Genomic DNA, 19,969 nt, shown 5'->3' with positions numbered 1-19,969 from the left:
TGGGGTTCCCAGTGGAAGGAAGATCCTAAAAGCAACTTGAGCAACTTTTATTCTGCACTTTGGGGCCTCTCTGCCCCCGTGCTCCTGGTGGTGGGCTGTGTTCGGGGTGGTGTGCCACTGTCCTGATCACTGCATCCCCCTCCATCTTTACCCTGAGGACCCACTACACTCAACACCCCCATGCTGTGGACTTGCAGCCCCACTTAGGCCCCTGTCTGGGACACGGGGGTACTGGGTCCTCTGCAGCAGGGTGGTCAGCGGCCCCACAGCAGGAGCTCCTGCGTGGCCAGGTGCATGAGGGCAGGGAAGCTCAGGTGCAGGTACTTCCTCCAGAAGCGCCGGTCCCGCCCAAACACCTGGGCCGGATAGCAGGGGCTCCCTGGAAGGGGAGGAGATGTGACTGAGGACTCTGGGCCAGGTGTGCCCCCGGCCCCCAACTCCCTCAGGGCTAGGCCTCCCAGGTCCGCACCGATGCCGTGGAAGATGCGGGCCACAGCCCTGCCTGAGAACCGCTGCTCTGGCCAGGAGGACAGGAGCTGGCGTATGTCTCGGCGGATCTGATCTTCCCAGTCCTGGAGCTGTGGCGGGGGGGACAGTCAGGCCAGCCCGGCTTCCACTGCTCGCTCTTCTGCACGGCTCAGTGTTGTGCATGGCTTGTCGTGGTGCCAGCAGGAGGCGGGTGTGTGCCCGCAGACGGGCGCATCCTCTGCAGCCACCCCTCCAGGCCCTGACACTCACCCTGTCCTGTCCCAGCTCGGGGTCATCCTCTGTCTCCAGGCCCCCTGGCTGTTCTGACTCTTCAAAGTAGTGACTGAGCAAGGCCTTGAGCCTGCTGCTGCGCTCCCAGTCGGGCTGTTCCAGGCATGGCCCACAGCTGGGGAAGGCCATGCTGTGGAGGGGAGAGCCTGTCAGAGGGGCCTGCCTAGGGGCAGGGTAGGGTGGCCCATGCCCTGCCCACCTCCACCTGCACCTGTGAAAAGCCCGGAAGGTGTGGTGCAGGTGGGCCAGGGCCTCTTGTTCTCGGGCCTGCACACGGCTGTGTAGGAAGTCGCAGATCTGGTCCCTCTCCTGGGCCGTCAGGTCCCCCGGGCTGTACAGGTGGAAGGCCATCTCTCTGAACTCCACCAGCACCCCAGTGCCCCGGGGCACACCTGCCAGATAGGATGTCAGAAACTGGCGGAGGGGTGGAGAGTGGGTGGCAAGCGGGGCTGGGGGTGGGCGCACCTGTCTTGGGCTCTGGTTCCCACTGCAGCTGGAGGAGAGCTCGCCGCACAGGGCCCAGCTCCCAGCCCATAGAGTCCGCCAGCTTGACCAGATCCAACTCCACAGAACTGCATCCCCCCTTCGTGTCAGGGTGCTGCTGGGCCAAGCACAGAGCCAGTGGGGGGCACCTATGCCAGGGGGGCGGCATGTGATTGGCAGCCCTGTTCTCTGTCCCCATCGACAGCTTGGGTGGGATGTGTACTCACCTGCGGGCCAGGGTCTGGAGCTGGGTGGGCCCCCCGGGCCAGCGCAGGTGGCAGCGGGCATAGGTGGGTGCCACCAGCTTCAGCCAGCGCCGTGGGTGCAGCTCCAGGTAGCACAGCAGCGTCTCTATGGCTGCGGGAAAAGCAGAGCTCACTCGGGGCCTGTGGGACCCCCAGCCCTGCCGCGCATGCCCCTGCTCCTCACCCTCCTCCGGCATATCCAGGGCCTGCACGGTTGGCTGCACTGGGAGCACCCGCTCATGGCCTGGGCACTGGGGTGTGTGTGGAACGCTGGGCTGGCCAGGATCCTGGGCACTCGCAGCTACAGGGGCCCCGGCCAAGCACTCTTCCTTGCTCCTGCCACCCTCCTGCTCTGGGGGCTGCCGGGCACAAGAGCAGGGAGGGAACACACGCTGCACAAGCCTCTTCACAGTGAAGAAATCCACGGCGTTGGCGTGTACGTGTCTGCGTAGCTCCCGCAGGTCCTGGCCCTGGGGCAGAGTGGTGTGAACGTAGGGCACAGCCCCAGGTGGGGTTGGGGGAACAGTGGGGGGTGGGGTGGGCACCTACCTGAGGCCGGAGGAAGAGGTGGCAGTGTGCCGGCTGCCCGTCACGCCCTGCGCGGCCCACCGCCTGCACGTAGTTCTCAAAGCTGGGGGGCAGGCCCAGGTGCAACACAGCCCGCACGTCCGGCCGGTCCAGCCCCATCCCGAAGGCCACTGTGGCCACCACCACGCGCAGCCGGCCCTCCATGAAGGCCCGCTGCACCCGTCGCCGATCTTGGCTGCACAGGCCAGCATGGTAGGCCTCGGCCACGGCCTCCAGCGCTCTGCCTGCAGAGAAGACACAGGGTGGTCAGGTGGGGCCCATGCCCGGGACGTGTCTGAGGGGCACAGGCCTGCCTCCGCCTCACCATGGGGCCCCGGATCCCGGGCCTCGCACAGGCAGGTGCGCAGCAGGGCGGCGACACGCTCTGTGTCCTCTCGCCTGTGGCAGTAGATGATGATGGAGTCCAGAGCCCGGAAACGGTCACTCTGCAGCAGAGTCACCAGCGCCTGTGGGGACAAGGATTACTGCAGAGAGCTGGGAGGCAGGGCCGCTGCCAGGCCCCTGCACGTACCCTTACCTGGTCCGGGTCCCTGTCTGAGGACACAGAGAGGTGCAGGTTGGCAGGAATGGTAGCTGGCCCTCTGAGCACAGACTCCTCGGTCACGCCCAGGTGCCAGGCCACGTCGAGGGCAGTGCTGCGTGTGGCCGTGGCTGTAAGGCCCAGGAAGCAGTGGACGCCCATCTGGTCCCGCAGCGTCTGTGAGGGGGCGGTGAGCCAGCTGTGCCTACCCACCCCACCCCTGTACATTGCCCTACCCGCCCAGGCTCACCTGACAGACACGCAAGTAACAGGGCCGGAAGTTGTGGGACCACTGAGAGAGGCAGTGGGCCTCATCGAGGCAGGCAAAGGCGACCGGCGGCAGCTGAGAGAGGAGGGTGCCAGCCCTGGGCCCAACCACTGCCTCTGGGGACAGCATCAGCACCTGCACGCGGGCTGCACGAGCCTGAGGAGGCCCACTGGTCAGCAACGGCACTCAGCTCCACCCACTGCTCCACCTGTCTGGCCCTGGGAGGCCACCTCACCTTCTGCAGGGCAGAGTCCCGCTGCTTCTTGGTCATCCCCGAGTGAATGCAGGCCCCCTTCAAGCCAGGGGGCAGGCCAGAGAGCTGCAGGTACAGGAGCACAGCCTGTTGCATGGCCCTGGCCCTTTCCCAAAGCCCTTCCAGGGTGGTTTTACCTGACAACTACTGCTGGCTCCCCTCCAGGCCCTTTGGGGAGGAGAGGCCAGAGCCGCCCGTGGGCCTTGACTGAGGCGCACTGGGGACAGATCCCAGTGGGGCTGCTCCTACCAAGCTGCTCCTCTGGTGGGTGGGACTGGGTCTAAGCAGCTGTGTCCTTGTGCCTTTGGGCCATTGCCAACACTGGACAGAGCGGAAAGGGCCTGATAACTTGCAGCTCTGGGGTGGGGGTAGGGCAACAAACAGCAGCCCAAGTGGGTCAGCAGAGCCATGAATACCGGTCCTTGTCTTTGGCATGTGTCCGTGGGTACTGTCCACCTACCTGGTCATCCATGAGTGACATGAGAGGAGAGATGACCAGGGTGAGGCAGGGGCTTCGCCGGAAGTAGAGCAGCGCTGGGAGCTGGTAGCACAGGGACTTGCCAGCCCCCGTAGGCAGCACCAGCAGGGTGGACATACCTGGTGTGATCTAGAGTCAAGGCAGCCGTCTTGCAGCCTGGCCTCAGCCCCACCACGCTCCTGCCCGCCAGCTCACCAGACAGGATCCGCATGATCACAGGCTCCTGCCCGGGGTAGAAGGCGTGGTGCCCCAGTTGCTCCAGGGCCTGAAACACCTCAGCCGGCGTGTCTGTGGACACAGGTGTCAGTCAGCTTGGCTCTGAGTCATCCTAATCCTTCCGTCCAGGCCTGGGCTGTTAGGCATCTGCTGACCTGCCACCTGACCCGAGGGCCCCGGTGGGTAGAGTGGAGGCACGGAAAGAGGTGGACAGGGCATCCTGGACACAGATGGCCCCGTGGGCACCAACAGCTCAGGTGCCCCAGGCTCAGCGTCTTCTTCACCTGCTGAGAACAGACGAACAGCATAGGAGCCCTGGACTGGTCTGGCGTCATAGTACCAAGAAAGCAACTTGCTACAGCCTCTCCTTAACCTCTTCACTCACCAGAGAGTTGGCAGCAGGCTGCACCTGTCCTCAGGGATGCTTCCTGTAATGTGGGCTGGGTCTGTGCACCATCCACCTTGACATCCTCCTTCTGAGGTGCCAGGAGAGGTTCTGGACCAGAAGCAGGGAGTCAGTAGGGCCTTTGCCTGAGCCAGAATTGCCTCTCCAAAGAGCACAACACCCCTGTAAGTAGGCTGGCGTCCAGGGCAGAGGCCTCACCGGGCTGAGAGCATCGGGACGCCCAGTGGCTGAGCTGCCCATGCTGGGAGCAAGAATCCTGAGCTGGACCTCTGGGCTGACCACCCCCAAAACACTCCTCTTTTTTCTGCCACTTCTGCTTCCATGCCTGGTTGGGGACACAAAGAAGGGTCACAGGGCAAGCAGCAGGACAGGTGGGGGGAGAACTCGGTACCACCTCCTCACCTGCTTGCGAAGGAGCCTGCCCCGCAGGGCCCGGCCCCGCACATAGCGTCGCTGCTTCATGTTGAGCCGCACATAGTTCCCCCTGTCCTGGACAGATCTGGAAGAAATGCACACGTCGGCAGTGCCCACAGCCCTCCCTACACTGGCTCAACTGAGAGCAGCCCTGCTGGGAGGTTAGAGCAGTGATACCTGGAGGCTGGGGTCCTGCCTGGGGGCTGTGTCTTCACAGGCTGCTCTGTACAGTCTTCTGCAGGCCCTGCAGCCCCAGCTCCCTCAGGCATGGGTCCTGCTTGGTCGGTGCCCTGCTGGGTCTGTGCAAGGCTTCCCTCCAGCTCCCCACTCTGTCTCCGCTTCTTGCCTTGACGGTCACCAGGCTGACACTTCCCTGCACTGACACCAGCTGCTGGTAGGGCTGGAGCCTCTGGGCCCTGCAAAGGTACCTCAGGACCAGCGCTGAGGCTAAGGACAGATGCAACAGCTGGAGTCAGAAGCTGTGAATCCTCCGCACCCAGGCCAGGCTGGCAGGTCCTGGAAACCTCCAGAAAATCTGGGGTCCTGTTGTGACACCGCTGCAGCCACTCAGGGTCGAGGGAGCTCAGTCGCAGGCTCAGGGATGCCCTCAGCTGCTGGAGCCGGCCTGGCCTCAGCTGGGGCCTGGGAGGCTGAGGGAGCACCTGATTGACATTTTCTGGAGAGATGGGGGCAGCTGCTGCGCCTGGTGGCTCCGGTGAAGGGATCTTGGAGGAGGATCTTTGTGCAAGCCGGGGTATCCGGCCCAGGGTTGACCTAGCCTGGGAGGGAGACAAGCAAGCAGGAACTCAGGCCCTTGGGGTGCCACAGACTCATTCGTGCTGGAGGCCCATCTGTAACAGCTGGGTAAGGTGAGAGGCAAAAGGTTGGAACATAAAGGAAGCTGAGGGTAGAGGCTGATCTGGAGCTCCTCTGCGGAGCTGTGCTGGCTGTGTGTGCACAGGTGAGCATGTGACTACCTGTAGGACACTCGACAGGGATGGGTATGTGGTAATTCTGGCTGGGGTCACCTGCAGCTCTGGACCCAGGCTGGATGCACTGTCTACTGGGCCTTCATCCCTCACCTGCAGACTGCCCTTTAAGTTGGCCTTAAGCCTCTTCCCATAGTCCTGCGCAGACTCCTGAGGGCTCCACCTTGAGGGAGGATGGGGACTCTGGGTCGCAGCCCGATTCAAGTGGTTCCCCCAGCAACTGGGTTCCAACATCTGCAGGAGACAGTAGAGACCTAAACCACGGAGAAGCTGGTGTGTGAGGGGGAACAGAGATGTCTCCACCCCCGAGAAACCCAAGGAGGGGCTGTCTTTCCTCCACGCTCTCACACTTCCCCCTCTGCCCCCCGCTCCCGCCGAGCTCTGTGCCCCACAGAAGTTGGGTCACGACTCCTCCCGGCTCCGGCACACAGGATGTTGACCCAGAGGTTGCGATGTCGAGCCCAGGTACCTGCTCGGCAGCGGCGGGAAGCGATTGCCCCGAGCTGTGAGGCTCGACGCCGCCGGCCTGGCCCAGTGCTTTCTTCAGGGAGCGGTACTCTCGGTACAGCGCTGAGAGCGGGGTCGGGGGATCGGAGTTGAGGAGTCAGGATTCCCCTGGAAGGGGGCGTGGAGGCCTCCCGCCCCCGGCCCACAGCCTTGGCCACTCCCTCCGTCCCGCGCCCGCGGGCTCACCGCGGGTCTCCTCGGGCGCCGCTTCCACGTCTTCCTGTAAAGGGAACGCGTCAGGCGGATGCCGTGCCCTCAGCTCCCCGCCCACGGGCAGTCCGCACCTTGCTCGGCCGCCGCCCGCTCTGCCGCCGAAACGCGCGCTCCCACGCCTGCAGCCGCTCCCGCACGTCCCGCAGCCGCTCCATGGTCGCCGGAAGCTCGGCGCCCCGCGAATCTCCCGCCTAGAGGGCGATGCCGGCCGCCAGCCAATGGGGACGCTCGGCAGCGTTGGAGGCGTAACACCCTGGGCTGGGGCAGCCAATCTACGGGGCCCTGCTGCAGCAGCCAATGAGGTGCGTTTACGTCATCGCGGCGCGCGACGGCGCAGACGGAGCGCGACGTACAGCGAGGCGGGGCCGGCGGCGGTGGCGGCTGCTTGGGTCCGGGTGAGCGCGGGCTGCCTTCTGGGGACCGAGCACTGCGGCTTGTGGCTCCTTCTCTGCCTGGCCGCACAAGGAGCGTGCGGACACTCGGGGCGGCGCCGCACCGGAGGCGGGGGCGGGGGCGGAAACCCGGGCGGGGCAGCTGAGGGAAGGGGAAGACCCGAGTCGGGTGCCGGGCTGATCGGCCTCGGGTCTTGGGGGACGATGCTCCGTCTTCTAGAGGCAGGCCCCGCCGGAGAGACGGAGGGCGTCGAACTGACGGGCTCCCGCCCTGAAGGCCCGGAGGAGCCGTGCGGGGGCGTCTTCAGGGAAACGCTGGAGTCGTGGGCCGGTGAGAGGGGGCGGTGGCCACCACGCTGAGACTCCTCCCATAGTGACCACACTGGCTGCTTTCCTTTTCTCTCGTGACAGGTGCTCGGTTGGTCTGTCCTCACAGCGAGGTATGAATCGTCCTCGCGAGATTTATCCTCAGGGAGAGAGAGACCGAGGGTTGACGTCCCGGGCTTCTCAGGAACCAGCGCCCTAAGGACTTGTGTATGAGGTCCGCAAGAGCTGGGGCTCTGGGGCCAGGCTGCCACCCTTCCCAAGCTCGTTACCCGGGAACTTTGTCTGGCAAAGCCTAGGTCTTAGTTTCCTAACATTTTCAGGGAAGTGGCTTGGAGGCAGTTTTGAGGATGAGGTGCCTGGCACACAGTAAGTCAGCAGCAGAGCTGTCACGCAGGTACCTTGTGGCCTCAGGCATCTCTTTTGTGCTCCTTGTCAGCTTGGATATACCTTTGACAGCTGCCTCTACCTATCTCAAGAAAGGCCCCTAGTTTGGGGTCTTTGAATCCCATGGGTTTGATACTTGTCCTCTTAACGTGATTCTCCAGGGAAGAGAGATATTTACACAGATGCCAAGGACACCGATGGGTGAGGCATTCTTTCTCTCTGTAAATCTCCAGGGGTCTCCATGTCTAACAGTGCTCCTGGAAGATAGTAGTTAGTACATGTTGAGTGTTTGGGTTACTCTAGCTCTTCAGACTCAGAGTTCACTGGATTCTGGTCCTTTCCACTTGTCCTACTATTTATTAAACTGTATCTATAGTTTCAACTTCTCTTTGCTGTGCTGTGCAGAATCCAAGGGCAGCCTGCAAGAGCTTGTGAGGCGGCTGAGAGAGGGTGCTATGATGTACCTTCCAGCCCCTGGGATTATCTCATCCCTCTAGTGCTTGGCCAGGGGTGGGAGGGTGGCGGGTGGGGGTTGGCTTTTTAAGAAGGGGAGGATCTCTTGATAAGTGGCTTTGGAAGGTCTGAAAAACAGACGGTGTGCCCTCAGAGCAGCAGCCATCAAAAGCACAGCTACACAGGCTGGTCATCTCTGGTGCCATGCTGTTTATATGCTGCTTGGTGGCTTTATCTCCCTAGAGAGGCCCCCCTGCTTCTCGGGGGCCGGGATGGGGGGTGGCCTTGTTCTCCTTTCTCCTTTTTTCAGCCTATTGTGAAGTATCTAGCACTTGCTCATCAGAGCCATGGTTCTCTGCTCTGTGCCAAGCACCAGGCTGAGCTTTCCCACTCCCAGCATGGAGGGGGTGGGGCTGGAGCTTGTCCTCCCCACTGAAGGGCACTTCCCTGCAGGTGACCTCCTGCCTGGCCTAGCGCCATGCACACCCTCGTGTTCCTGAGCACACGGCAGGTGCTCCAGTGCCAGTCTGCTGCCTGCCAGGCCCTGCCCCTGCTGCCGCGAGAGCTCTTCCCCTTGTTGTTCAAAGTGGCCTTCATGGACAAGAAGACGGTAGTGCTGCGTGAGCTGGTGCACACTTGGCCTTTCCCGCTGCTCAGCTTCCAGCAGCTGCTGCAGGAGTGTGCCCACTGCAGCCGGGCCTTGCTGCAGGAGCGGCCCAGCACAGAGAGCATGCAAGCCGTGATCCTGGGCCTGACTGCCCGGCTCCACACCCCGGAGACTGAGCCTGGCACACAGCCCCTTTGCAGGTATGGGCTCACTGGAGGGACCTTCAGGCCTGGTGGGGGGATGCAGAGTGGGTCCCCCCAAGAGGTTCCAGGCTGGTACAAGAGTTCAGTGCAGAAATAGGCATGTTGCTTCTGTCCCAAGGTGGCTGGGAGTGGGTGTGGGCTCTGTCCCCTTGTCTCCTGCTTCAGCCCACCCATGCTCCCAGGAAGCATGCACTGCGGGTGCTGGATATGACGGGCCTCCTGGATGACGGCGTGGAACAGGACCCTGGCACCATGAGCATGTGGGATTGCACGGCAGCTGTGGCCCGCACGTGCATCGAACAGCAGCAGGGCAGGACTGCAGAGCCTGGCCTGGCCCCTGTTCCTGTGGAGGTGCGTGTGGACCTGCGGGTGAACCGGGCTTCCTATGCATTCTTGCGGGAGGCACTCCGCAGCAGCGTAGGCAGCCCGCTGCGGCTCTGCTGTCGGGACCTGCGGGCTGAGGACCTGCCCATGCGCAATACAGTGGCCCTGCTGCAGCTTCTGGATGCAGGCTGCCTGCGCCGCGTGGACCTGCGCTTCAACAACTTGGGCCTGCGTGGCCTGTCCGTCATCATCCCACACGTGGCCCGCTTCCAGCACCTGGCCAGCCTGCGGCTGCACTATGTGCATGGGGACTCTCGGCAGCCCTCTGTGGACGGTGAGGATAACTTCCGCTACTTTCTGGCCCAGATGGGCCGCTTCACCTGTCTGCGGGAGCTCAGCATGGGCTCCTCTCTCCTCTCAGGGCGGCTGGACCAGCTGCTCAGGTGAGTGGACCCTACTATGGCCCTGCCTCTCCCTTCCCCTCCACAGACCCTCCCCTGGCTCTGCCTATTTGTGACCCCCTGTGTCCCCCCCCCCAACCCGACCCCAGCACCCTGCAGAGCCCCCTGGAGAGCCTGGAGCTAGCCTTCTGTGCCCTGCTGCCCGAGGACCTGCGTTTTCTGGCACGGAGCTCCCATGCTGTCCACCTCAAGAAGTTGGACCTGAGTGGCAACGACCTGTCTGGGAGCCAACTGGAGCCCTTCCAGGGTCTGTTGCAGGCAGCAGCAGCCACACTGTTGCACCTCGAGCTGACCGAGTGCCAGCTTGCTGATACCCAGCTGCTGGCCACACTCCCTGTGCTGACTCGTTGCGCCAGCCTCCGCTACCTCGGCCTCTATGGCAACCCGCTGTCCGTGGCAGGGCTCAGGGAGCTACTGCGGGACTCAGTGGTGCAGGCTGAGCTGCGCACAGTGGTGCACCCTTTCCCTGTGGACTGCTATGAGGGCCTGCCCTGGCCACCACCTGCCTCTGTCCTCCTGGAAGCCTCCATCAATGAGGAGAAGTTTGCTCGCGTGGAGGCCGAGTTGCACCAGTTGCTACTGGCCTCAGGCCGTGCGCATGTGCTCTGGACCACAGACATCTACGGGCGCCTGGCTGCAGACTACTTCAGCCTGTGACCTCCAAGCTCTGGGTGAGAGACTGTCCCGGGGTCCAGGGCTGCTGGAGGCCCCTTGCCCCTTGGGTAGGCAGAGCCTATCCTGGAACCCTGTGGAGGCCTGACACAATGGCAGTGGCCTCTCATTTCTTTGCTCCAGGGCTCGCCTTGAGCCTCCCCATGCTTTCTGCAGCACCGTGTGCAGTTTGTTCTGCACCTGCTCCCCTGGCTGGCTGACCATCTGTGGGCCCGAGGGCTGGATTCCAGGCCTACATGGCCCTGCTTGGTTTGGCTGCACTTAGCTGCCCTTCAGTGTCCTGGGGTCTTCAAGCTGAGAGATGATGTTTTCCTCTAGGCCCTCCCCAAGAGCAGATTGCTCTGGGTTGGAAGTTGGGACAAGGGCCTACTTCACGGAGGGTTGGGCTCCTAGGCACTTTGGGGCCTCTTACCTTTTCTGGGTTTTGGTGCCAGAAGGTGTCTTAAAGGTACAAACGTGCAGTGTGCTTAGAACTTAAATCTGTGACTTTTTTTCTGTCTTAATTGGTTAGAGTGATTCATCTCCTGTTCTGTCATCCCCAGCCTGGTCAGTGGGGACCATGTCTTTGGTTTGCTGCCCCTTTGTTTTTCTTGGCATTTCCACAACCTGTCACCGTCTCCCACATTTCAGAGGTCCAGGTCTACAAAGGGCAGTGGGACCAGAGGCAGATCCGCAGAGCTGGAGGTTGGGTTAATTTGGGGAGTGGGGGAATCATTTCTGGAGGGTCTCAGTAGGTTATTGGGAGCCTATCCCCGGGCACCCCCCCATTCGCGTCCCAGGACTTTCAATTTGCAGGGGTCCGCAGGTGCTCCCGCCCCGCCCAGCCCTGCCCAGCCCGGGTCCGTAAACCCGCATACAGAGCTCGCTACACTGCGCAGCTTCCACCCTTTACTGACCACGCTGGGGCATTCGCGGGTGAGTCGGGCCGGCCAATCCGCGGTACCCACGTCATCAGCCCGCGCCCCGCCCCTCAGCAGTGGATCTCGTAGGCGGAGGGGGGCTGCAGTGGGAGTCCCTGCGCGACTCCAGGGGCTTCGGCCGCTTCCGCCGCGCTCTCGGCGAAGAGCGGCTTGGAGCGGTCGATGACGAACATCTCGTGGCCGCGCTCGTCGCGGAGCTCCTCGAGCTGCGCGAAGGTGCAGGGCCCGTCTGAGTAGTCGTTGACGAAGAGCGCTCCCTCCCCTGAAGGCCCCGGCGCCTTTTTACGCCTGCGCCGCCGGCGGCAGATCATGGTCGCCAGTAACAGAGCTGTGAGCGCCAGGAGCGCGATGGCAGCCGCGATGGCCGTCTGTGTGGCCAGGCCAAGGGCACGGAAGGCCATGCTGCCCGTCTCGGGCAGGGGCTCATGGCTGACTGGGCCGCCGGCCGGGGGCGGCGCGGGCGCCAGCTGCTGCTGCCGGGACACGTTGACCAAGAGCTGGAAGGGAACGCGGGCGGCGCCGCCGGCGTTGGAGGCCTCACACTCGTACTTTCCGGCGTGGGCCAGGGTGATGTTGGTGAGGAAGAGCATGCCGCTGCCAGTGTCGGAGGCCCCGAGACCTCCTGGGCCCCGCCACCCAACTTCCGGCTGGGCCTGGGCGCGCGGCGCACCCTCGCGAGGCTGCGCCACCTTTCTCCAGGTCACCAGGGGCTGCGGGTAGCCTGAAGCCTGGCAGGCCACCCGCAGGTCCTCACCCAGGTTGGCTGTCACCTCCAGCGGTTCCACGTGCACAGACGGTGGGATGCAGATGAGGCTACTTCCAGATACTTCCAGAAGACTCTGAAGTGCCAGGCGCGGGGGCTCTGCACACAGGATCTTCTTGTCTCTGGAGCTGAGCAGGCGCTGGCCTCCCTCCTTGATCCAGGCTCCCAGCCAGTGCAGGGCACAGTCACAGCGCCATGGGTTCTCTGTAGGCGGAGCAGCAGCAGGCATGTAGCTCAGGGGTAGCTCTGGAACACAGCCTGTGCGGTTGGGGTTGTTGGCAAGAGCAGGAGCCCCTTATCTAACACCGTGGGGGACCCCTGCCACCTCTGTCTGTCAGGGGGCTCCTTAGTGTGGGCAGCACCCACCCCCCCCACCCCCCCACACCCCAAACTCCATTCTGTGATGCATGTCCAATTCATTTCACGAGTCTCTGAGAAAGCTCTTATTCCTGGCATCTCTCCCTGCCACAAGTTTTGCTATTTGAGGGGAACCTCTGTGTCCACATAGACATCCCACCAGCACTAAGACCTTGCACATCCTGCCAGCTTTGTCTTCAGGAGCTGTCTGGAGGGAATGTCCCCAGTCTTGGTCATGTTTCCAGTTTTTTCCTGCAGGCCCTCTCCTGGCTCAGAAATGTGGAAGCTGCTCAGCTCTGTCTGGTTTGTTCAGGGCCTTGTACATGTCCTGTCTCCCTTAGGCAACTATGACTCTACCCGTGTTCCTAGCAGCTTTCTGTCATGGCTGTGGATAGGTAGTGCTGCCCACCCCCACCCCCACCCCCAGGGCTGCCACTGGATCCCTCTCCACAGCTGGCTGGCTCCCTAGTGCCACCACTGTGGCCAAGGAAGCTGCCTTTGCATGAGAGCCCCTTGCCCCCAGAAAGTTACCTGTGAGGCGCAGGACCTGCAGGCTGGCTAGTGGCTGCAGGGTCTCCCGGCTGATGGTGCCCAGCTGGTTCCTGCTGAGGTCCAGCAGTGCCAATGAGGAGAGCCCAGCCAGAGCCTGGTCCTCCAGCAGCTCAATGCTGTTGTCCTGCAGGTGTAGCTCCTGCAGTCGCTGAAGCAGGGACAGATCATCAGAGAAAAGGGCCCTGGGGGACAGGTCCCCTTCTTACCAGACTAGCCTGGGCTGCCTTTTTTCCCCTTCACTACTCCAGCCCGGTAGGGCAGGTGGCAGTGCAGGAGGACCTCTACCCTTCTTGCACACTACTCCCACCTCACCTGCAAGTGTAGGAAAGTGAAATCCAGCAGCTGTACCAGCTGGTTCCCAGCTAGGTAGAGCACGCGCAGTTGGGCTAGGCCTGCGAAAGCGCCGACGCGCAAGCCGCGCAGCCGGTTGCCAGTGAGCGCCAGTTCCAGCAGGCGCGACTGCGCGCGGAAGGCGCCCGACTCCAGGGCGTGTAGGCTGTTGTTGTGCAGGTAGAGATGGCGCAGGGAGGCAAGGGGCGCCAGGATGCCCGGCTCCAAGCGCGCGATGCTATTGTCCTGCAGGAACAGCGTCTGTGTCGGAGGGAGAGATGGCGTTTACCCCTCTGAAGGGGTCTTTCTTTTCCCTAGAGCGCCCCATTCACCCACGGGGAGACTCACACACCCGTCCCTCCGTTTCGCTGGCACCCCTTGTCCGCAGCCCGGCAGCCCCACGCGGTGCCCACCTGCGTCCCGGGTGGGATTCCAGGAGGGACCACGCGCAGTCGCAGAGCACCGCACTCCACCGTGGCGCTGTAGCAGCGGCAGGCGGCGGGGCAGGCGGCAGCGCGAGGCGGGAGACCGGGCAGTGACAGCAGCGACAATAGCAGCAGTGCAGGCGCCCCTGGGGCCATCTCCCGCGGGACCGGCTGCAGGCCACAAACCTGCAGCCTTTCCAGCAGCCTCTCTACAGTCTGGCCCCGATGGGATGCAACTCCTGAAACACAGGTTGGCAGGCCTGTCCCTAACATTTGAGAGCCAGGGAAAAGCCTGAATGGAGGCACACACGGTGTCTGAGTTTTGAAGCTTGAAATAGGTTTAAGAACGTAGTAAAATAAAATTTCATTGCCTTCCTTTATAAAAAGCTTTTTTAAAAAAAAGTCAAAGATCTGGAGCATCAGGTTTCAATTTAGAATTTCTCGTCTTCAGAGTCTCGCCACACACACACACAGGCCGCAGGAGGGAAGCCTATGCCACCCCAACACTTTTCTCTCCCTATCCCCCATCTGCCTGGTACTGAAGGGTTTCCTGCTCATGCACGTGGACACATGGACTGAAGTGCCCTCTACAACCCAACATCCAGCCACTCCTTGGAGCTTAGGTGCAAGATGCTGCCATGGGCTTGGGAACCCTTGGGTAGAGTTCAGGGTCAGTCACCAAAGCATGGACTAGAAGGGAAGGCTCTGAGCAGACACATCCCCTGGTGTGCATGAACTCACTCTTGAGCACTGGCATGAGACCTCAAGATACAGAGCCCAGATCAGGGGTCCTTTGCATAACCTCAGGACAGGGCACAAGTCTCCCTGCTGCTAATGTTTGTCCTTGTCCTCACCTAATTTTGATCTAGAATTTACTCTTGTCATTTTTATCCCTAGAACTCATGCTGTGTCCCTAACACTCGGATTTTCCTGTTGTGACTTGAGGACACGGGCACAACTGGTCTCCGCGGGGGGCAGGGGCAGGGGGGTGGGGGGAGCAGCAGCCCCAGGAAAATGGAGGCATACTTTTGTCCAGGCTCTGGCCCTGCCCTACTTGGGGTGGGAGTGGGTAGAACAGCTTAGCTATAATTAGAGCTTTTTCTCAGGGAACTTGCTAGGGAATTGGAGGATGAGGCAAATAGGAAAGCCAGTTCAGCTGTGGGGCCTGTGTTCTCCATGCTGACTCCTAGAAAGATGCATCCATCTTTGGGGGTAGGTGGGTCCTTGGGATGACTGGGCTGTGAAAGAAGGAACCTTGGGTCACCAACTGAGTTTCTAGTGTAGTTTGCCAAGTAGGTTCTGTGCTCAGAGATCTCCTGGACTTTGAAGGAGTGTGTAGTGTTTTGTTTTGGGGTTTATACACATGCAGCTGTGATCCTAGAAAGAGAAGACCTGAGTCTCCTTCAAGGCACAACGAGTCCAGTTCAAAGCACAATGAGTCCAATTGGATGGTGGGGCTGAGGTGTGCCATCAGCTAGCCTCCACTTCAAATGGTCTCTGCTCTGAACACCTGCCTGTTCACCAGGTCTACTAGGAAGAGTGTGTCCTCTGGAAAGTTACCAAGTGGCCTTGGTGTTTATTTAAATCTTGCTCTAAATTTAACTCACATGGTTATTTAAAATTACTGAAGAGAAGCAGGCACAGTGAAAGTTTTAATGTAATTGCTTTGGTCTAGGAAGAAGCAATTCTCAGGTGTCTCAGAATGTGTGTGAACCCCAAGAAGTTGGGGAGCATTCTTAGCCCCTGGGACCCACTTCCCTCAGCAAAAGGGCTGGCCCAGAGTGCCCACCCAGCTTTCAGCAGCAAGGCCTCTCAGAGAAGATTCTTGGCTTCTTCTTAAGGACTTAAGAGGATTGCTGCTCACGTGGACATCCCCTAGATGCTGATACGTGTGGAAGAGCTGGCCTGGGCATGGTTGAGGATTCAAGCAGGAAGAGCAGGGGAGGCTAGCTCAGAAATACTTTAACCCAGCGGAAACCCTCCTAATCTGACTGGGTAGGAGGTGGGGTGTAACATACTGGATTTGGCAACAGCTGTCAGTCTCCAGGGGGCCCATCTGTGCGAGGAGGAGTGAGTGAAGGGATAATGGAGGAAGCCCTGCTTCGCTCTTCTCCGCAGTGCGAGGCCCGATGGGCCCCTGCATCCCCTTCGGCGCGGTCTGTCCAGGGCAGGTTCAGGGCAGGGCGTGGTCCCCGTTAGGTCGCACGCCCTTCTCGGTAGTCGACAGAGACAGAGCCAGGATGGGCCCTGATCCCGCCCCACGCCCGCTGACCTTGGGCCGGGCGCCCCCTCACCTGACGCTCCCGCGGCGCGGCTCCCCCGCCGAACCCCGGCCCACAGAGCAGCACTCGGCGGGGGAGGGACGGGCGCCGCTCGGGCTCGCGCACTGGAGCCCCCGCGCCTCCCGCCCGGCCGCCCCGATCCGCCGTCGCGAGCGCGGGGCAGACCACAGGATGAAAACGCCCCAGGCCGGGGGTGTGTGGAGGGAGTAGGGCCCCGGAGACCCCGCCCCTGCCGGCGTCGGGACTGGGTCCGCGGCGCCACCTCGGACAGCGCCGGTGGGGCGGGGCCGCGGCGCACCTTCGCCGCGCACGCGCACTCGGCCGGCGCGCTCTCCGGGTGGCGCGTGCGCAGCGAGGCGGCCCAGGGCGCTGCGGGTGCCAGCGGATGCTGGCCCGCGGTTCAGGGCGGCGTGGCAGCAAGCAGGAGCGGGGCCAGGTCCATGGTGAGTGCGAAACGGCGGCCCTGCCAACGCACGTGCGAGGGCAGCTCGGGCGCGCCTGGCGCGTACTCGAAGCAAGCGCTGAGCTCGAAAGCCAGGGCCGATCGCACCAGGCCCACGCCGCCCGCGCGCTCTGGGGCTGGGTGGTAGAGACGCCCATTCGTGGCCAGAGGCAGCAGGCGCGCCGGCTCGAAGGGCACAGCCAGGGCCTCGCCGCCGCCGCAGTAGGAGAGGCGCTGGGGCGCGGGGCCCGCGGCCAGAAGGTGCGTGAAGACCACGGGCCGGTCTTCGCAGCGTAGGAAGTTGCGTTCCCTGCCGCAGAGCGAGAGGAAGGGGAAGGAGGCCTCGTAGCGCCCGCTGCGGTTGGGTCTCAGGCGGGAGAAGAACATGACCAGGAACTGCGGATCTGTGGGGAGGAGGGGGAAAGGGCGTGACTGCTCAGCACGCCAGACCCCGAGTCCCCTGGGCCCTACTGCCCCAGGCAGGTGGCTCTCCCTGGGCTGCACCAAGGGCTTGCGCCGGCTGTAGGACAGCCGCCCAGGCCTCACTTTCGTTAGGGAGCTTTTCAGCACAGTACGGCCAGCCTCCTAACGCGGGCAGGACGGCTGGCAGTTTGGGCAGCGCGAACCCTTAAGAGTCTTTCCTGAAGGAAGAGGGAAGGTGGGGGTGGAAGGAGCATCGGTACCTTTGAAGCATGTGGTGAAGTTCTTCATTCTGGAGTCGTCCAGGAAAAGCTGCAGAGAAGCAGACCGTGGCCCTTGAGTAGCAGCTCGGGAGAGCTGTCCCAGGGCGAGAAGGCCCTAGTGGGCCTAAGCCCGGGCTGATGTCCGCTTCTTTGCTCGTCTGTGGACACCATGTGCAGGGAGACTCGTGGAAGATAAATTTGGGAGCCCTGCCGACCTCCCCACATCTATCCCGCCCCCCCTCCCGCCTTACTTCCTCAAGCACAGATTCTCTCAGCTGGCATGCCCTTTCCGCGCCTCTTCCCTCCTCCCTTTTAGTTTTTAGTGAGATGTGCCACTTCCTCCGCAGAGGCTCTCTGAATTGCTTCCTTGTGTGTAAGGTGGATGCCACCGCCAGGGCTTCCAAATCAGGAGCGGCGGCGGGGGCCGCAGGACTGGGAGATGCAAAGCCCGCAGGGCGCAGCCACGCGCGGGACGTTGCTCGCTGGGGGCCTAACCCTTTGGGGCCATAGTCGCGTGTCCTTAGTGTTTCCAGCGCGACCTGGGAGGCCGGGTTGCCTTACTGTAAAGACCCCGCCCCCGCCCACCTGGCCCTGATGATCCACATAGTAAAAGTACTCGCGCGTCCGAGGCTCTGGGCTCTGGCCCTGCGTGTAGGAGACGCCCCCGCCCCCAGCGTAGGTCCGGGCTCCCGGGGACCGTGCCAAGATTAGAACCCAGGGCCGCAGCGGCCCGCTCATCGCCCACATCCTCCTCCTGCGCCGGAAACGGCCGGAGGTCATGCGGGGCAGGTGCTGTGGGAACACCGGTCCCCCGGCAGTCATGGCCTCGTGCTTTGGGTTCCGTCTGCGGCCACGGAGCTCGTCCCCCGCCCACCCCTACCCGCTTCTTCTCTCCTCCCAACCCCTGGCGTTCCCGACACTCCCTTCTCTAGGTGTCAGGGGCACGCCGCCCAGCAGTTCCGGCTGGGGAAAGGGTGGCGAGCAGAACCGCCCGACGTTGGGGTTCTAGTGTGAGACGCAGGTGCGGTCGGTTTCGGGAACAGGGACATCGGCTGGGCCTGGACTTCGCTGGTCATACAGGCCCTGTCCCTCCGCCCGCGGAGACTGGCTGTCCTCACGTGAGCGAGGTACGTGCAATGTACCCCCGCCCCCAGGAAGCCGGGCCGCCTGGGCAGCCTGCATGTGAGGGTGGCTGCTGTAGGCAGGTGGTGAATAAACACCGCCCAGAAAGCCTATGCCAGTTTGGGCCATACGATAGATCAGAGCCCCGCCTGCCGCCCCCACCCCACCCCCAGGCAATCAAGCCGAGCTAACGGGCTCAAATGAAGTATCTCAGGTGCCTCGCCCCATCCCCTGGAGGTACCTTCCTCTCCTCCCCGAACCCCTCCCCTATTCTCCCTTGACCTTACGTCCATCCGGGTGCCCACACCCGCAACCGACTGGCTGCTGATAGCTGCCTTGCTGCCACTGGAAGGAATGGGAGGCGACAGACTCGGAAGTGTCCATACGTACTTTATTCGCACAAAGTGTTTTCATCTCTCGAGTCCATGCGTCAGAGCCAGTCTTTGGCCGGGCTGCCGGTACCCAAGCCTCGAGACCACCGGACCCAGGACCTTCTCCCAGGGGGACACCGGGCCTCGGCACGGCTGGGCTTTTTTTTAATAATAAATAAAAACTCAACTCTAAAAAATATATATATATATAAACTGGGGATAAATTAAGTCTTACAACGATTGGAACCCAAAATTCCAAAATGGAAAATGTACAGAGTCTAGGTACCTCCGCCTCCCTATCCTCACTCTGCCCGCGAGCGCTCTGGCCTCGAGGAAGGACAGCCTCTGGGGCCCCTCTGGTCCCCCGCTCTGGGCTCCTGCCCTCTCATCTGCTGCAGGTCTTGGACGGGGATAGGGCAGGATTCGCTTTTTGGTCAAAGCCAAGAAGGTGGAGAAGAAAATGAAGGAATGATAGCAACTTGTCTGCAGAGGATGGGGGAGGACGACTCAGAAATAAATAGCATTTGGGTTAAGATTATGTCATTAGCAAATTTAGTTCTTATATCTTTCGCTCTATTTATATCTCTATACACAGGCGGGTTGGGATGCGGGATAGATTCTGAATTTATAGTTACACGAAGAAAAAATATTCTCGCCCCTCCCCCACCCTGCCCCAAGAATGCCTGCCCAACCCTGCCCCCCACCCCGGAGGACTTTGGCTTGGAGGCTCCTTCCCGCCCAGAGAGCCTACTGGGCCCTGGACTGGCCGGACTCTGCTCTGGTGGTGGACAGCCCAGAGCCCTGAAGACCCCAAATTCCTGTGCAGTCACCACGCTGGAAGCCACAGGTGGCGGGGGGGTAGGGTAGAGGGGCGGGAGGAATTGGGGAGGGTGAAAGTCGAAGACCAGGAAACCCCCAGGGCAGAGGGAGGGAGGGGTAGCTGGGCTGGGCCTAGGCTGGGACCAGACTGAGCACAGCACCCCAGCAAGACGGCTTGCCCCAGGGAGGGCGGCTTGTGCTCTCGGGCCGGCCGGGAGGGGCAGTGTCACTTGGCTCCAGGAAACAGAAGGCACTTTCTCGCTGCCGACCGGCGGCTGGCGATGGGCGGGGTCGCGCCTAACGAACCAGCCAGAGGCCGGGGGCGGGGTGGAGGCTCCCTTCCTGGCTGCGCCTTCTGGCCGAGGGCCAGGGTGGGGGAGATGGGGGTTCCAGGGCTGGGGCGGGCATGGGCGGAGCCGGCATGCTACCTCCGCGTCTGGGGCATCCCCTCCCCCCTCCCCGCGTGCCCCCCTGCCCAGGCGCACCCGGGCAGGCTCTGTCCCCACCCTCGGTCCTTCTGTGCCCACGGCTATAGCACGCCCTCCATGAAGCTGGTGTCCAGGTGCTGGATGAGCACGCGCAGGAAGGACATCTCCTTGCGAGTGTTCTCAAAGATGACCCGCGGGTCATCTGAGCGGCAGCGCAGGCAGTTGGGCGCCATCACCATGGCCAGGTTGCTGACGTCCATCTTGGTGATGGCCACATTGGCAGGCTGCACGAACACCTGCGGGGGGAGCGGCG

General features: G+C 62.3%; 5 protein-coding genes across 27 annotated transcripts in view; 1 reads left to right on the top strand and 4 right to left on the bottom strand.

Moving 5' to 3' along the window:
• Positions 1-31: 31 nt before the first annotated feature.
• Positions 32-6,536, bottom strand: RECQL4 (RecQ like helicase 4). 5 transcript variants are annotated; one of them, XR_011258940.1, is made up of 23 exons: positions 6,411-6,536; positions 6,313-6,346; positions 6,089-6,189; positions 5,713-5,853; positions 4,808-5,409; positions 4,619-4,715; positions 4,415-4,541; positions 4,196-4,306; positions 3,966-4,097; positions 3,790-3,882; positions 3,577-3,713; positions 3,099-3,182; positions 2,846-3,019; positions 2,593-2,772; positions 2,380-2,521; positions 2,037-2,299; positions 1,672-1,957; positions 1,470-1,599; positions 1,225-1,357; positions 971-1,151; positions 739-889; positions 470-578; positions 32-379 (listed from the first exon to the last, which is right to left on the bottom strand). XR_011258940.1 is itself a non-coding variant. In XM_069599577.1 (23 exons), exons 1-23 carry the CDS (start codon positions 6,492-6,494, stop codon positions 255-257), a joined length of 3,651 nt encoding a protein of 1,216 aa, XP_069455678.1. In that variant the 5' UTR covers positions 6,495-6,529; the 3' UTR covers positions 32-254. The 5 variants fall into 5 exon arrangements, 4 of the variants coding, with proteins under 4 accessions (XP_069455678.1, XP_069455679.1, XP_069455677.1 ...); XM_069599577.1 differs by having other exon boundaries at positions 1,225-1,391; positions 6,411-6,529; XM_069599578.1 differs by having other exon boundaries at positions 1,225-1,391; positions 3,966-4,094; positions 6,411-6,529.
• Positions 6,537-6,657: 121 nt separating this feature from the next.
• LRRC14 (leucine rich repeat containing 14) lies at positions 6,658-10,665 on the top strand. 12 transcript variants are annotated; one of them, XM_069599722.1, is made up of 7 exons: positions 6,673-6,734; positions 6,952-7,062; positions 7,143-7,272; positions 7,379-7,424; positions 8,349-8,702; positions 8,888-9,472; positions 9,580-10,665. In XM_069599722.1, the coding sequence occupies exons 5-7, from the start codon at positions 8,374-8,376 to the stop codon at positions 10,145-10,147; spliced, it is 1,482 nt and encodes a 493-aa protein (XP_069455823.1). In that variant the 5' UTR covers positions 6,673-6,734; positions 6,952-7,062; positions 7,143-7,272; positions 7,379-7,424; positions 8,349-8,373; the 3' UTR covers positions 10,148-10,665. The 12 variants fall into 12 exon arrangements, with proteins under 12 accessions (XP_069455821.1, XP_069455820.1, XP_069455814.1 ...); XM_069599720.1 differs by lacking the exon at positions 6,952-7,062 and having other exon boundaries at positions 6,658-6,734; XM_069599719.1 differs by lacking the exon at positions 6,952-7,062 and having other exon boundaries at positions 6,658-6,734; positions 7,379-7,452.
• A 371-nt stretch (positions 10,666-11,036) lies between these two features.
• Positions 11,037-16,098, bottom strand: LRRC24 (leucine rich repeat containing 24). 5 transcript variants are annotated; one of them, XM_069599623.1, is made up of 5 exons: positions 15,804-16,098; positions 13,498-13,748; positions 13,067-13,345; positions 12,734-12,902; positions 11,037-12,049 (listed from the first exon to the last, which is right to left on the bottom strand). In XM_069599623.1, exons 2-5 carry the CDS (start codon positions 13,663-13,665, stop codon positions 11,133-11,135), a joined length of 1,533 nt encoding a protein of 510 aa, XP_069455724.1. In that variant the 5' UTR covers positions 13,666-13,748; positions 15,804-16,098; the 3' UTR covers positions 11,037-11,132. The 5 variants fall into 5 exon arrangements, with proteins under 5 accessions (XP_069455724.1, XP_069455722.1, XP_069455720.1 ...); XM_069599621.1 differs by lacking the exon at positions 15,804-16,098 and having other exon boundaries at positions 13,498-15,498; XM_069599619.1 differs by lacking the exon at positions 15,804-16,098 and having other exon boundaries at positions 11,037-12,103; positions 13,498-13,929.
• C9H8orf82 (chromosome 9 C8orf82 homolog) lies at positions 15,149-18,409 on the bottom strand. Its single transcript, XM_069599784.1, has 3 exons — positions 17,502-18,409; positions 16,917-16,965; positions 15,149-16,637 (listed from the first exon to the last, which is right to left on the bottom strand). The coding sequence occupies exons 1-3, from the start codon at positions 17,736-17,738 to the stop codon at positions 16,192-16,194; spliced, it is 732 nt and encodes a 243-aa protein (XP_069455885.1). The 5' UTR covers positions 17,739-18,409; the 3' UTR covers positions 15,149-16,191.
• Positions 18,410-18,411: 2 nt separating this feature from the next.
• The window catches only part of ARHGAP39 (Rho GTPase activating protein 39), a 53,926-nt gene continuing 52,368 nt past the window's right edge, over positions 18,412-19,969 (bottom strand). For all 4 annotated transcript variants that reach the window (XM_069599581.1, XM_069599582.1, XM_069599584.1 and 1 more), the window contains one exon: positions 18,412-19,952. In XM_069599581.1, the coding sequence (XP_069455682.1) occupies positions 19,758-19,952 (195 nt within the window). In that variant the 3' untranslated portion in view covers positions 18,412-19,757. The remainder of the gene's footprint in view (positions 19,953-19,969) is intronic.

Source organism: Ovis canadensis, chromosome 9, assembly GCF_042477335.2.
Source record: "Ovis canadensis isolate MfBH-ARS-UI-01 breed Bighorn chromosome 9, ARS-UI_OviCan_v2, whole genome shotgun sequence".
Taxonomy (NCBI): domain Eukaryota; kingdom Metazoa; phylum Chordata; class Mammalia; order Artiodactyla; family Bovidae; genus Ovis; species Ovis canadensis.
The sequence above is the reverse complement of the archived record's forward strand: the minus strand, read 5'-3'. Positions and strand labels throughout refer to the sequence as shown.

Bases quoted from the DNA above. Each gene is read 5' to 3' on its own strand.
- RECQL4 (XM_069599575.1), bottom strand. From the start codon at position 6,494: ATGGAGCGGCTGCGGGACGTGCGGGAGCGGCTGCAGGCGTGGGAGCGC. The intron at 4,542-4,618 runs GTGAGGAGGTGG...GTCCCCAACCAG, and splicing joins GCAGGCTCCTTCGCAAGCAG to GCATGGAAGCAGAAGTGGCA. The intron at 579-738 runs GTGAGTGTCAGG...CCCCCGCCACAG, and splicing joins CCGAGCTGGGACAGGACAGG to CTCCAGGACTGGGAAGATCA.
- C9H8orf82 (XM_069599784.1), bottom strand. From the start codon at position 17,738: ATGACTGCCGGGGGACCGGTGTTCCCACAGCACCTGCCCCGCATGACC. The intron at 16,966-17,501 runs GTGGGCGGGGGC...GCTTCTCTGCAG, and splicing joins ATGTGGATCATCAGGGCCAG to CTTTTCCTGGACGACTCCAG. The intron at 16,638-16,916 runs GTACCGATGCTC...TCCTCCCCACAG, and splicing joins CTTCACCACATGCTTCAAAG to ATCCGCAGTTCCTGGTCATG.
- LRRC24 (XM_069599619.1), bottom strand. From the start codon at position 13,929: ATGCTCCAGATCTTTGACTTTTTTTTAAAAAAGCTTTTTATAAAGGAA. The intron at 12,903-13,066 runs GTGAGGTGGGAG...TCCCTGCTTCAG, and splicing joins TCACTTTCCTACACTTGCAG to CGACTGCAGGAGCTACACCT. The intron at 12,104-12,733 runs GTAACTTTCTGG...CCAACCGCACAG, and splicing joins GCAGGTCCTGCGCCTCACAG to GCTGTGTTCCAGAGCTACCC.
- LRRC14 (XM_069599713.1), top strand. From the start codon at position 8,374: ATGCACACCCTCGTGTTCCTGAGCACACGGCAGGTGCTCCAGTGCCAG. The intron at 8,703-8,887 runs GTATGGGCTCAC...CCATGCTCCCAG, and splicing joins GGCACACAGCCCCTTTGCAG to GAAGCATGCACTGCGGGTGC. The intron at 9,473-9,579 runs GTGAGTGGACCC...ACCCGACCCCAG, and splicing joins CGGCTGGACCAGCTGCTCAG to CACCCTGCAGAGCCCCCTGG.